This window comes from Octopus sinensis, linkage group LG2, assembly GCF_006345805.1.
Source record: "Octopus sinensis linkage group LG2, ASM634580v1, whole genome shotgun sequence".
Classification (NCBI taxonomy): domain Eukaryota; kingdom Metazoa; phylum Mollusca; class Cephalopoda; order Octopoda; family Octopodidae; genus Octopus; species Octopus sinensis.
In genome coordinates this window covers 159,632,045-159,647,304 of record NC_042998.1, presented here as the reverse complement: position 1 = coordinate 159,647,304, position 15,260 = coordinate 159,632,045, and the positions used below count along the sequence as shown (strand labels likewise).

At 35.9% G+C, this 15,260-nt stretch overlaps 1 protein-coding gene across 1 annotated transcript in view; it reads right to left on the bottom strand.

Moving 5' to 3' along the window:
- Nucleotides 1-8,816: 8,816 nt before the first annotated feature.
- The window catches only part of LOC118762081, a 10,581-nt gene continuing 4,137 nt past the window's right edge, over nucleotides 8,817-15,260 (bottom strand). The window contains exons 2-3 of the mRNA XM_036500353.1: nucleotides 9,635-10,207; nucleotides 8,817-9,510 (exon numbers count right to left, since the gene is read on the bottom strand). Of these exons, the coding sequence (XP_036356246.1) occupies nucleotides 9,208-9,510; nucleotides 9,635-9,883 (552 nt within the window). The 5' untranslated portion in view covers nucleotides 9,884-10,207 and the 3' untranslated portion in view covers nucleotides 8,817-9,207. The remainder of the gene's footprint in view (nucleotides 9,511-9,634; nucleotides 10,208-15,260) is intronic.

Sequence of the window (15,260 nt, the reverse complement as noted above, 5' to 3'; positions counted from 1 at the left end):
GATATCAGATATGCTACCCTACATACTGGAGAAACCCAAGGCAGTGCTCCAGCATGGAAACAGTCCAATGACTGAAACAAGTAAAAGATAAAAGACAAAATAAAGAACTTTGTTTTTTAACATACAGAAATATACAGTACAGATATTTAGTAACCCACCAGTAATTCTGAAGTTATCAGAATAAATGCTTTAAAACTGAGCAATTAACAATATTTATTTTATTCAATTACTGTAACTAATATTTTATGAAGTTTTGCTCTAGAAAGGCCCATTAACCAAATATAATAATTAAACATCAAATAGTTCTATATAGCAGTAACAACAAAGCTAAGCCCTAAAAGCCCTTAATAGCTTGTGAGGGAGGCACCAGTTTTAGATCTTGCTGCCTAAAATCCTAAGGTCAATAAAGAAGTCATACCCGTATTTAGATCATAGTACATATGATAACCAGAAGTGGATGTTTGCTGTTCATTCCATCTTCAAACTCCATGGAAGATTGTAATAAGTTTGTGTGCTTGTGTGTGTGTGTGTGTGTGTGTGTGTGTGAGTGTGTGTGTGTGTGTGTGTGTGTGAGTGTGTGCTTTATTTAGCTGTGGTCAGCAGTAAACATTTACAACTGCCCGTGAGTAACTAAAGGACAAAGTTTCACAACTGGTTAGTCAATGAATGAACCTCTGATGAGTCAAAATTAACTAAACGAATAACTCATACGTATATTATCATGCATATATCATCATTATCATCATCATCATCATCTACATCTGCTTTCCAAGCTGGTATGGGTGGGACAATTTGACAGGATCTAGTGAAGTGTAAAGCTGTGTCGAACTCCAATGTCAGCTTTGTTGTGGTTTCTACAACTGGAGGCCCTTTCTAACACCAACTGCTTTACAAAATACACCAGGTGCTTTTTCCATACCACCAGCACTAGTGAGATTGCTGTATAACATGCAAGACAGAAAAAAGAACAGGGAAAAGGAAAAAGAAAAAGCTCCCAACATTAAAAAGGGAATATTTGAGAGGGACAGGTGGAAGTAGGTGGCTGTATGTCAAGTGATGAAAGGCTATAATATGATAGAGGGACAAGTACTGATATCATGTTATAGAGGAGATACATGGCTGGAGGAGATAATGGAGTAATTATTTCTTTCTTTATACATTTCAGTAATGTCTGAGAGATGGCTATTACACAATATGTTGTATAAAATCACCTGATATCACATCTTCAGAAGTGAAAGCAATAAAAATATTTTACTCTATAGACATTTCATTTTATGAATATGTATATAAGTGCAAATACATCCTTGTAAGTATATATTAGAATGTAATATAATATGTTGAGTTCTAAATAAATGGTTATGTTGGCATGCCTTGTAAAAGCTCATTAACAACAACAAGAACAACAATAATAATAGCAATCCTTTCTACAATAGGCAAAAGGCCTGAAATTTGTGGGGAGGGAGCTAGATGATTACATCAATCCTAGTGTTCAACTGGTACTTATATTATGGAGCCTGAAAAGATAAAAGGTAAAGTCAACCACAGCAGAATTTGAACTCAGAACATAACTACAACAACAAAAACTACAACCACTACACAATAATGATAATAATAGGTATGACTGTGTAGTAAGAAGTTAACTTACCAGTAACATGGTTCTGGGTTCAGTTCCACTGCATAGCATCTTGGACAAGTGTCTTCTACAATAGCTCCAGGGTGACTAAGGCTTTGTTAGTGGATATGGTTAATGGAAACTGAAAGAAGCCATATATATACATACAGAGTGCACTGAATAAACTGTAGTCTAAGTTATGCAAAAATGAAGGTAACACTGGCATCTCGTTTTAATTGTTCAATAAAATTGCTGTTGGCTTCAACCACAGCCTCCAGACAACTTCAGAATCTCCTGCAACTCTTCTGGACGGTCTTCTTGTTTAAGCTGGTGAATGCTGCCATAATCCTTGCCTTCGGTTCATCTTTGGTGTTACATGATGTTGGCTGGATGTTTGATTTTCATCACTCTCAGTACATGTCCTCAGATTGACATCCATGCACTCTGAAATGTTTGTATTGGAGTTTCTGGTGCAATGCCAAACAGTACAGTATGTCATTTTCAAATTTGTGGCAGAGTGAATTGCCCAACTGATCCTACTATACTGTATAGTCAGCAAAATCAAAAACAAACAATGCACACGCATGAAATTAAAAATATAAAATGGTGACAATTTACCTATCGCACCCTCTGTGTGTGTGTATATATATATATACACTTCTTTTTAAGCCTGGTACTTATTCTATTGGTCTCCCTTGCTAAGCTGCTACGTTTTGGGGACATAAACAAACCATTACCAGTTGTCAAGCACACACACACTTGTATATATATACGTGCATGTGTGTGCTTGTCCCCCACTGCTGCTTGACAACTGGCGATGGTTTGTTTATATTCACAAAACTTAGCAGCTTAGCAAAAGAGACCAATAGAACAAGTACCAGGCTTAAAAAGAAGTAGTAGGATCAATTCATTCGACTAAAAATTCATCAAGATGGTACTCCAGCATGGCCACAGTCTAATGCTTGAAACAAAAGATAAAAGATAGGTACTCCATTAATTGTCATGAATTTTTCTAGTCAATATATACATTTATGTGAGGTTAAGGCCATAGCCATCACATGCAAAGTTTGACATAAATTTCCAATGCAATTGAATTTTTCTTGGGTATTTTTTTTGTTAGGGTAGTAAATAATTTCAGTGCTGACAGGTCAGCTTGGCATAATGACTTGTAGCCATGTAAATTATCAATAAGTATTTCTTTGTAAACTACAAAGTCTTTTATAATATATACATCATAATTGTTACTGTTGAAATATCAGCCCATTATTGCTTTCTATATTTCTATGGTATCCAGACCAGCTGGACAAAATACTTGGCAGCATTTCTTTTAGCTCTTAGCAGTGTGAGTTCAAATTCTACTGAGGTCGACTTGGCCTTTCATCATTTTGGGGTTGATAAAACAAGTTTCAGTTGAGTACAAGGGTCAACGCAAATTTCAAGCCTAGTTGAAAGTTTACAATATCCAGACCTATACTATGCTGAGTACTTATACACCATAACAAATATGAGTTCTTGATGGCCCATTACTAATCTACTTGGATTACTTATTTATTCAAAGCAAATTGTTGCTTTAAAACTATATGAAAAATATATGTACAATAATGATAAATTAGCTCACTGGAAATTTATGGTGGTGTATTACCACAGTTAAAGGAAGGTGGCAAGTTGGCAGAATTGTTAGCATGCTGGGCAAAATGCTTAGTAGCATTTCATATGTCTTTACATGATGAGCTCAAATTCTGATGAGACTGACTTTGTCTTTTATTCTTTTAGAGTGGTTAAAATAAAGCACCAGCTGAGCACTGGAGTTGATGTAATTAACTTACCCCTTCCTCCAAAATTAGTGGCCTTGAGTCAAAATAGGAAACCATTATTACCATTTAATGCTTTAGCATTCAGATTATTCTGTCAAACGTAACACTTATTTACTCACTTTGTTTTGAATTACTTATGCATTATCTTGTAGCTTTGAGATTTCAATGATGTGATTGTTTATTATTAGACATTGTAAGGTGGGTGTGAGAAGCTGGATTTGGTTGGCTTGAAAAACTGGCACTCTATTGCTTACGGCAATAAGTGTTACAGGTGATTCAATCGATGGAAAAGCCTGCTTGTGAAATTAATGTGCAAATGGCTGAGCACTCCACAGACACGTGTACCGTTAATGTAATTCTCAGGGAGATTCGGCATGACATAGAGAGTGAGAAGTCTAACCCTTTGAAATACAGGTACCGCTCATTTTTGCCAGATGGGTAAACTGGAGCATTGTGAAATAAAGTATCTTGCCCAAGGACACAACATTCCCCTGGGAATTGGTGTACAACCTTCCAGTCACAACCTCACAATTGTGAGTTGAATACCCTAACTATTAAGCCTGGTTTGAACATAAAACAAAAAGAATATATGTGCCAGATATGGCTGATTTAAATGCTAAAGGGTTAAGTTTATAAGTGAGATATTTTAAAATTGTATTTATAACAGTAGTTCCTGCAAGATGTCAGTAGAAAACACAAAGAAACAAAGACATTTAAATGAAGGGAGCAATTCTAATGAAGGATGGTTTCTCTTTTTTAAGGAAGAGAAGTAAGTTTTGTAGATTTGCAAAATATGTTGAACTTTTCTGATACAATAATGTTTGAGATTACATTGAGTATTAGGATGAAATATGTCTGTTTTTGACAAATGAAAATTTATGTATTACCAGATTAATAAATGTTTTTTGCAAATTTTTCCTCACTCCTAAATGATTTCAATATTAATTTAGAGGAAGTGGGTGAGCTGGCAGAATCATTAGCATCCCAAGCAAAATGTCTAGTGGCATTTTGCCTGGCTTTATGTTCTGAGTTCAAATTCTGCTGGGGGTCAACTTTGCCTTTCATCCTTTGATGGTAGGGGAGTCAATAAAATAAGTATCAGTCTAGTACTGGGGTCGATGTAATCAATTATCTTCTCCACTGAACTTGTTTGCCTTGTGCCAGAATTTGAAGCCAGTATTAATTTAGAGGGTTAATGTGGTGAGCTGGTAGAATTGTTTGGCTTCTGGACAAAATATTTAGCAGCATTTCGTCTGTCTTTATATTTCGAGTTCAAATTCCACCAAGGTCAACATTGCCTTTCATCCTTATGGGGTCAATAAAATAAGTATCAGTTGAATGCTGGGGCTTATGTAATTGATTTACCCCCTAGCCTGATATTGCTGGTCTTGTGCCAAGTTTTGAAACTAATATTAATTTAGAAGTTTCTGATAAAACACTTTATGGTATATTTGAGTGTATACAAATCTTTTGAAATCAGACTAAAAGGTTTTCAATGAGATGTTGACAATAATGACTGATCTTTAAATTCATGAAAAAACAGACATTCAAAGCATTTAAAAATATTTTCAGAGCAACTTTTAGGGAACAGCTGAACAATTTTCTTTAATATTTACTAAGTTCAAGTCATCTAAAAAAACTGATAGTGTAACCTCAGGCAACATAAATTTGGAAATGTTTTAGGGAATTTGAATAATTTTAAAAAGCAACTGATTAGATTATAGCTCAATATGGATGCAAAAGTTTGAAGACTTCAGAGCAAAATTGAAAAATAAAAAGCATCAATAGAAGTCAGATAATGCCAAAAATAACACAGGAAAATGCAGAAAATAAGGTTCTGAAAGCTTGGAGTTTATTTCTGAAATCTTCACCTGTTTCAAAAATATTTTAATGGCAATTTTAATTGAATTTTCATCAACACACTATGGTTTGCATTTTTCTGTGATAAACTTTGTCAAGTTAAATTACAGGAGTAATTGATGAAACTAGAGTTACAAGCTCTTGAATTCACTAAATATAGCCCTGATGTATAAGTATCCGTCATTGGTTGAGTACCAGTAAGAGTTTTACTGATAATGAAATGTTTATTTTCCATTCCTTCATTTTATTATTTTTGTTGTATTGCACATTTGACGTATGATATAATGGGATAATAATAATGTCCTCGCAAATTGTTCTACTCAAGATACTGACAATGTGCAACTCTTGGCTTTACACAGCTCAAGATTCTCTTACACTCTCTAAATATGTCCATTTATATTGTGGCACAGTCCATTAGGAGCCACACAACAGTTTTATAAATGTACACATTTCTTGTGTCTTATTAAGGTATAATGTAATTTATAAGTGATGTTATTTTTCTATTGTTTTGTTTAAAAACATTGAGTACAATACAATTTATAAATGGTTATTTTTCAATTGTCATCTTAAAACCATTGACATTAGTAATTATTTCTTAAACATAATTCCTGAAATGTTTCTCTTTCATTTTAGTTTCTCTGTTTTATTTTTCCTAATAGAAAAACACTAAATAAATATAAGTATGAACTCTTCTTTTTTCTATTGGACTGAACTTTCCACAGATTTTTTAAAGTGATCACTAATGATGGCACATACTCTCAGAAAATTTCACTACCACAACACTATGCAATATCAACTGTCACATTCTTTGAGATTACACTCTTTTTCAAACTTTCATTACAATTACCAAAATTCTATTACAGGGATTAATTACTGCATTGCTTCTTAGACTTGTTAGTGACACTTAATTTCGTTCAGTTTCCTTGTATGTCTCCACTACCCTATTTTTGTTTCCAACTTTGACCCTCCTTAAATCCCTAATTTTATTTTGGTATCTTGGAAGTAACTGCCTTCGAAGACTCATATTGTCGTCCATTGCTTTAAACGAGGAGCAGATGGACAGCTGACAACTGATGAAGGGTCGTTCTTTATGTTACTTGTCCTGTTTTCCAGTTGTTTCTCTCATTTTTTGCATATTTAACTCATTTGTTTTCAGATTTCATGTTGTTTACTGTTTGTGATGTCCTGTACTCATATATGCATATATATATATATATATATATATATATATATGCATACATATTATTTATACATATTTATTTTTATGTGTAATGTAACAGTTTAGAAAAAAAACATTGGTTTCATATCTAGCATAAACTAGAAATCTCTTCAGTTTCTCTAAATGATAACTTCTCTGCAAAGAATGTTTTTTTAAAATACAAGAATGCCGGTGATAGTTCAAGAAATATTCCTCTTAAAAAATTATGGCTGGGCAAGTTGTTTTCCTTCACTTGATAGCTAGGTTTTCCAATTTTGAATTAAAAATTTCCAAAAATGTGCACAACTCCCCACAGCTTCTATCCTGGAGTTCAGGTAGCCTCTTAGCTCATGTGAGTTCATAAGGATTATATATCTTTCTGCCATACACAATTTACATAGTCTCCACTACCATTGTGATAGGGTCCACAAATTTCCAATAAAATTTCCAGTTCCATTGTGATAGGGTCCACAAATTTCCAATAATTTCTACCTGATGTTAAAGGGCATATGATCATCCTTTAGGCACCATACATATGCCATGAGTGTCATTGTGTTGTGTCTCTCCAGGTCCCTGGAAGAAGATCTGTGGTTGTTCAAGCGAATTTTAAATTTGGATTAACAAGATCTGACATAAATTTTAGTGTGTCCCTGTACTGGCATTGATGTTACTGATATTTGTGCTGCTTCTGTTTGGGGTTACCTTTGCTTGGTACAATGTAGCCTAGGTGTTACATTGACCATCCACTGGGCATTCCTTTCTAATCCTGCATGAACAACCTGCCACTGTCCGTGGTTTAGGAGTGCTAAGTAATTTTTTCTTAACAATGGGTGCACAACGGAAAAAAATTCTTAAATTATGTCTGTTAAAGATCTTTCTATATTTGTGTAATCGTGTGAAATGCTTATCAACCAGCCTAAGAAAAGTCTTGCCTACGCATGTCCAGACGTTTAGGGAGAAGGGGGGGGAGTGAACTATAAGGTCTTGTGGTAGCATTTCCTTTTATGGTTACTCAATCCTGGTGTACATACAACATGGTCCTTGAATCTGCTGGCTACTAGTGCCTCATTGTAAGTGGGAGCCACTACGTCAAAAATATCTTCATTTGAAGATAAGATCGAAATCCATTTACTGATACCTTTTATTAGGTTTTTGAACACTATGGGTGGGTGACAGGAGGCTGTATTAATGTATGATAGCCTATCATTCGGTTTGTGGTATGGTCTGTAGGTGCCACTCTCTAAATCAAGTGTGACATCCTAGAAGTTCGCCACGGTGAGGTTAGACTCTATGGTGATTTGAAGGCCAAGGTTATTGAGGGTGTGTATGATGTCTTTTCTAAGCCTATCTAAAGTATGGCTGTTAGTGTCTCTGGAGATGGCTAAGGCATCATCTCTATATAAGCTGAAGTGGACAGAGGGTGTCCAGAATATAAAACCCTATAAGGTCACAAATATCAGCGCTGTTGTATGCCCCCATCACGATGTTGAAGGAGCCTTCAGGGTCAGTTTGTTTGACTCAGGTTGAATCCTGGTTGAACAGTAGGGTTTTCCTAGTGTGCATAATTATATCTATCTCTCTATTACTTATGTCGGTAATTTGTCTAGCATATACTAATGCCCTATCAAGTAACATTTTCAATATAAATGGATAAAAGTCTACTATATCAAATTGTATGAACTTAGCTCTAAAAGTGCTTTGTTTGATCTCAAACCAACTTCGATTGTGTTACGCCATAAAGAGAAATTAGATACCTTCCTTATGTCTTTATTAACCTTCTTAGGATGTGTTTACTCACCAGTCTGATTATACATACCCACACACAAAGGTGGGCACTGTTAATTGGAAAGTTAACTTCGTTAATCAAAACATTAACTTTGATAACCGTTAATCAGTTAATTCTTTAAAAATGCAATGGAAGTTATCGATAAACCATTAACATTAATTTCTATTATATAAAAATAACAAAATATCAGTTTTTGCTCTAAAACCACCTAAAAACCACCTTTTAAAAGTGTCAAAACTATAAAATCAGCCTTTTTTTTTGCTTTTTTAAGTGCTTTAGAACTCAAAAACTATAGTTTTTTTTTGCTTTGGAGTTAAAAAATGCTGATTTTTTAGTTTTAACCTTTAAAAGACATAAAAGGTTTGATTTCATAGTTTTGGCCCTTTTTACGTTTTTAAAGGCTTTTAGAGCCAGAGAAGGGGAAAAAGAAACACACATGAAATACAATATTAGTATTAAACTAAAAAAATCTATTGATAAAGTAGCCATAAAAAAATAAAAAATAAAAACATGAAAAGCATGAGATATACATAATTTAATATTTTCTCTTCTCATTCTCATTTTGTTCATGAGATGCATGTTGCCCTTCATGAAAATTAGCATGTCAAAGTTTTCATCAGACAGGGATGATCTCTTAGCCCTCAAGATGTCCTTGCCCATAAAGAACAAATGCTCCACTGCAGCACTGGAGGGATGGCTGTTTTGAACTTCATGAACAAGTCCACCAACACTTGCTCACCCAAGAAGGCAGCATCTGTTAGCAAATCCGTGAAGCTGGTCACCAACCAGGTCTTGACCAAATTCTGGGCGTTGTCCTTGAGTGACTTGTGGCTCCTGCTGCTCTCCTTTGGCTGGGTGACACCACTGAAGAAATCATCCTCCTCTTCTTCAGTGTTGCTGCCTCCACTGTTGCTGCTCACTTCATCAGATTGCAGTCTCATGACCTCCTTGACCTTACCCTCCATGCTTTCCTCGCCTTGGCAACCTTGGTGTTTTCATACTTATCCAACCAGATGAGGTGAAACCTGGGGTGGAAGGCAGCAATCAGTTGACATTCCTCATCCTCCAGGACGACACTCGTCATCATCCTTTTATCAATGCCTGCCAAAAGTGCATTGACCAAGGGGCTGTAGTAGACGAGCCTAAATATCGTTGCGACAACTGTTGGCAGCAGAGTCCCAAAGTAGGCTTGTTCCTTCCCTTGGATCTTGTCGAGCCCTTTGGCCACAAGTGACATGACCTGGAAATAAAATAATGGAAAATTAGCAAATTCTAGAAATTCAAATTTGTTGGGAAACAAACTAGTAAAATATATACTGTCAAATCAAATGTTATCAAATATCATTTTATTATTAATTTATTACCTTGGCACACTCCTTCATTAAGTCAACATCCTGGTTGTTGAAGCTGTTGAACTTCAACTGAATAATGACTGTGTGGAGAACAAGCCTCTTAGTCTCCAGGATGGTGTTGATGACCACCACAGAGTCATAGGTGGAGTTCCACCTTGTCATGTTGGGGACAGCCAGCCTCCTCCCCACCCCAGCATAGATGCTGTTTGCTGCTACAGTGCTGCGATCTTGCTGGTTCCAGATGGCATGTGCCTTGACCATGATGGTCCTGTAGGGCCGCTTGAACACTGCACTCTTTTTACCCTTTTCTGGCTCTAAAAGCTTTTAGAAACCTAAAAAGGGCTCAAACTATGAAATCAGCCCTTTTTAGGTCTTTTAAAATTTAAAACTATAAAATCAACATTTTTTAACTCTAAAGTAAAAAATAAAAAAACCCATAGTTTTGGGGTTCTAAAACCCTTGAAAAAGCCAAAAAAGGCTGATTTTATAGTTTTGGCACTCTTTAAAGGTTGGCAACAGAGTCCCAAGGTAGGCTTGTTCTTTCCCCTGGATCTTGTCAAGCACTTTGGCCACAAGTGACGTGATCTGGAAATAAAATAATGGAGAATTAGCAAATTTTAGAAAGTAGTTTTAGAGTAAAAACTGATTTTTTGCTTTTTTCTATAATAAAAATTAACTTTAATGTTTTATTGATAACTTCCTTTACATTTTTAAAGAATTAACTGAGTAACAGAAGTTAAATGTAATGGAAGTTTATAAGTGTGATAATGATTTCCAAAGTTAGCTTAAAAATTAAATCATTTATGAAAATATTAACTCCATTAATTAATGATTAACAGATTAATGGTTTGGTGCCTAGGTTTGTACATACAGGGTGTCCCAAAAGTAACTGATGGGTTTCAGTTTTTAATAACTTCCTTAATTTTACAAATAAATGCATGAAAGTTTGATACAATATAAAGGACATAATGGAAATAAATATGCACTAGACAAATTTTGCAGCACCACTACATCACATGAAAAATGACATCGCTTAAACGGCAACCAATTTTGGCTTTGCACGCCCATGCTCTTTCCAAAACTTGCACCATAACACCCTCAAGAGTTTCAGACCCCACTTCTCTGATTTCTCTATTGATGTTCTCCTTAGTTGCACCAGGGCTAGTCAAGTCTGGGGAACATGAAGGCCATTCAAAGTAGATCTCACACATGGTTCCAGCAACATGGGACAACTGCTCATATCACAAGAGAAACAATGCAGTTGTTACGGCACTGCTTTGGAGAGAGATTAATCTCCCACTATGGCAATGTCAACTGGCCTTCACATTCCCCAGACTTGACTAACCTGGATTTTTTCTTGTGAGAATATCAGAAAGAGAAGGTTTATGTCAACAGACCAGAGACACTGATGCATATTAATTTCCGTTATGTCCTTTATATTGTATCAAAATTCCATGCATTTATTTGTAAAGTTAAGGAAGTTATTAAAAATTGAAACCCATCAGTGACTTTTGAGACACCCTGTGTATATATACATATATATATATATAGCTAGATAGATAGATAGATAAGAGATAAAAGTAGTAACTATACAGAGAAGTAATGTTTATCACCATGTCAACATGGAAGATGGTATATATCATGTGCAGGTTGCTTTCAATAACCAGCTGGAGGAGATGTCCTTCTGGGGTTAAAATGGTAGTAACATCAGTACCAATGGAACAGACATGTTCACGTGGCAATAAACATTACTTATATATATGTATGTGTGTGTCTCTCTCTCTCTCTCTCTATATATATATATATATATATATACATATATATATATATATATATGTAATATCAAACAATGAAAATGAGTGATCAACTTTGCATTGGTGGATAAATATCGTTTATTTGTGGGTTATAGTTGGTTGTGTATAATATATGCATAAACTTGTAAATATGCAACCCAATGAATTCACAACAACTATCTGATGGGTTATGCGGAAACTGGGGATTGATGAATGGTTAATAAGGGCTGTACAGGCCCTATACAGAGATGCCATTTGTAGGGTTAGGATTGGCAATGAGTATAGTGAAGAATTTCAGGTAGAAGTAGGGGTTCACCAAGGTTCAGCCCTCAGCCTCCTCTTATTCATCATAGTCCTCCAGGCAATAACAGAAGAATTCAAGACAGGTTGCTCCTGGGAGCTCCTCTATGCTGATGACCTGGCCCTCATAGCAGAATCACTACCAGAACAAGGTTTAGAATCGAAGGGCCTTAGAGTCAATGTTGCAAAGACCAAAGTTCTAGTAAGTAGGAAGGCAAACACATCACACACCCCTTCAGGTAGGTGGCCCCGCTCAATCTGCAGAAAAGGTGTTGGTAGAAACTCCATATGATGTACCCAGTGCAAGCTATGGGCACATAAGAGGTGCAGCAACATCAAAGGAAGATTAACCGGGAAGATAGCTTTTGTGTGCAGCAGATGCACAGGGGCAATAAACACCACAGATGCTCAGAAAACAGATTCCATCACATGCCAGGGGAAGAAACTAGCAGTTGTTGATAGCTTCTGCTACCTAGGTGACCAAGTTTGTAATGAGGGTGGATGCTCAGAGAGTGTTACCATTAGAATAAGAATACCCTGGGCAAAGTTTAGAAAGCTTCTAACCCTACTGGTGACAAATGGCCTCTCACTCAGAGTGAAAGGTAGATTGTATGATGCATGTGTGTGAACTGTCATGCTTCATGGCAATGAAACATGGGCCATGACTGCTAAAGACATGCATAGGCTCGAAAGTAATGAAGCTAGAATGATCCGCTGGATGTATAATGTCAGTGTGCACACATGACAGAGTGTAAGCATGGTGAGAGAAATGTTAAACATAAGAAGCATCGGATGTGGTGTGCAAGAGAGATGCTTGCATTGGTATGGATATGTATTGTAGATGGATGAGGAGAGCAGCATGAAAAAATGCCACTCCCAAACAGTGGAAGGAATCTGGACAGAGGGAGACCCAGTAAGACATGGGATGAGGTAGTGAAGCATATATATATATATATATATATATATACATATATATATATATATATGTAATATCAAACAATGAAAATGAGTGATCAACTTTGCATTGGTGGATAAATATCGTTTATTTGTGGGTTATAGTTGGTTGTGTATAAATATATGCATAAACTTGTAAATATGCAACCCAATGAATTCACAACAACTATCTGATGGGTTATGCGGAAACTGGGGATTGATGAATGGTTAATAAGGGCTGTACAGGCCCTATACAGAGATGCCATTTGTAGGGTTAGGATTGGCAATGAGTATAGTGAAGAATTTCAGGTAGAAGTAGGGGTTCACCAAGGTTCAGCCCTCAGCCTCCTCTTATTCATCATAGTCCTCCAGGCAATAACAGAAGAATTCAAGACAGGTTGCTCCTGGGAGCTCCTCTATGCTGATGACCTGGCCCTCATAGCAGAATCACTACCAGAACAAGGTTTAGAATCGAAGGGCCTTAGAGTCAATGTTGCAAAGACCAAAGTTCTAGTAAGTAGGAAGGCAAACACATCACACACCCCTTCAGGTAGGTGGCCCCGCTCAATCTGTAGAAAAGGTGTTGGTAGAAACTCCATATGATGTACCCAGTGCAAGCTATGGGCACATAAGAGGTGCAGCAACATCAAAGGAAGATTAACCGGAAGATAGCTTTTGTGTGCAGCAGATGCACAGGGGCAATAAACACCACAGATGCTCAGAAAACAGATTCCATCACATGCCAGGGGAAGAAACTAGCAGTTGTTGATAGCTTCTGCTACCTAGGTGACCAAGTTTGTAATGAGGGTGGATGCTCAGAGAGTGTTACCATTAGAATAAGAATACCTGGGCAAAGTTTAGAAAGCTTCTAACCCTACTGGTGACAAATGGCCTCTCACTCAGAGTGAAAGGTAGATTGTATGATGCATGTGTGTGAACTGTCATGCTTCATGGCAATGAAACATGGGCCATGACTGCTAAAGACATGCATAGGCTCGAAAGTAATGAAGCTAGAATGATCCGCTGGATGTATAATGTCAGTGTGCACACATGACAGAGTGTAAGCATGGTGAGAGAAATGTTAAACATAAGAAGCATCGGATGTGGTGTGCAAGAGAGATGCTTGCATTGGTATGGATATGTATTGTAGATGGATGAGGAGAGCAGCATGAAAAAATGCCACTCCCAAACAGTGGAAGGAATCTGGACAGAGGGAGACCCAGTAAGACATGGGATGAGGTAGTGAAGCATATATATATATATATATATATGTATATATATATATATATATATATATATATATTGTAGACATTATAAGAATTTTTATAAACTTTTAAGAGAATGTGAAATAATTCTTTTTTGAATAATGGTTCTCAAAGCATATACAGCTATAAATAATAGCATGTAAATATTGGGTTGAAAGATCTTTATGGATAGAAAGTGTTGAAAACTGCCCATGATACTTGAACCTACATCTTACATCTTCTGTAAATACAACAGGCATTATTCTATGGGACCTAAATAATTCTTCAAATTTCTCTATCCATTTATACCTGCCCTACACACACACACACACACACACACTCACACATATGTATGTATTCTTTTATTCATTTACTTGTTTCAGTCATTTGACTACAGCGATACTGGGGTACTGCCTTGAGGAGTTATAGTTGAACAAATCAACCCCAAGGCATTTTTTTAAAGCCTGGTACTTATTCTATCACTCTCTCTTTGCCAAATTACTAAGTTACAGGGATGTAAACACACCAACACTGCTTGTCAAGTGGTTTGGGGGAACAAACACAGATATAATGACACACACGCACACAAATATAAACTGGGTATATAATAAAATTTCCTTTTTATAGTTTAGATATACTGCTTTGTTTATTTAAGAATAGAATTGCATTGGTATCAAACTGTCCAAATTGAATCCACTTCATTGGATTATAACGTTTATATAAATTGCATTGAACAGTGAATTACAGTTCAGCAGTTAATTTATGAAATCAAAGCATTTAGATTTGAGACAAAAAGTACACAGCTTTGAAACAGATGCTTAGGCATTTAAATCGTTACTCTTAATTGAAAAGTAAATTAATTTAATTGCAATTCTGATATAGTAATTACTTTCTCATTATTCACTGCTGTTATATTTCCTTGTAATTCTTTCTGTTATTTTTTCTTTTCCACCCAAATCTCACATTCTAATTAACTGGCAGATATTTCGATAATCAAATGGTGTGACTCATATTCATTATTCTAATCTATATACACCAATAACAAAATTCAATTTACTGTTGACTTAATGCTTGAATTACAGCTCAGTTACAGATGTATTACAACAGATTTATACATGCACACACACACACACACACATTACTTTGTGTCCATAAACATGCAAATACAGCCAGACACAATCATATGCATGTGTGTATGTTCACATGCACACATACAACATATGCACATGTATGCAGATACATAAATATATGTATTCATATATATAAGTGTGTGTGTGTGTGTGTTTGCATATGTACATATATGAAAGGATTTAAGGTTAGTTAAAATATATTTGAGATGTATATCAACTTCTTAAGGCAAATGCACTG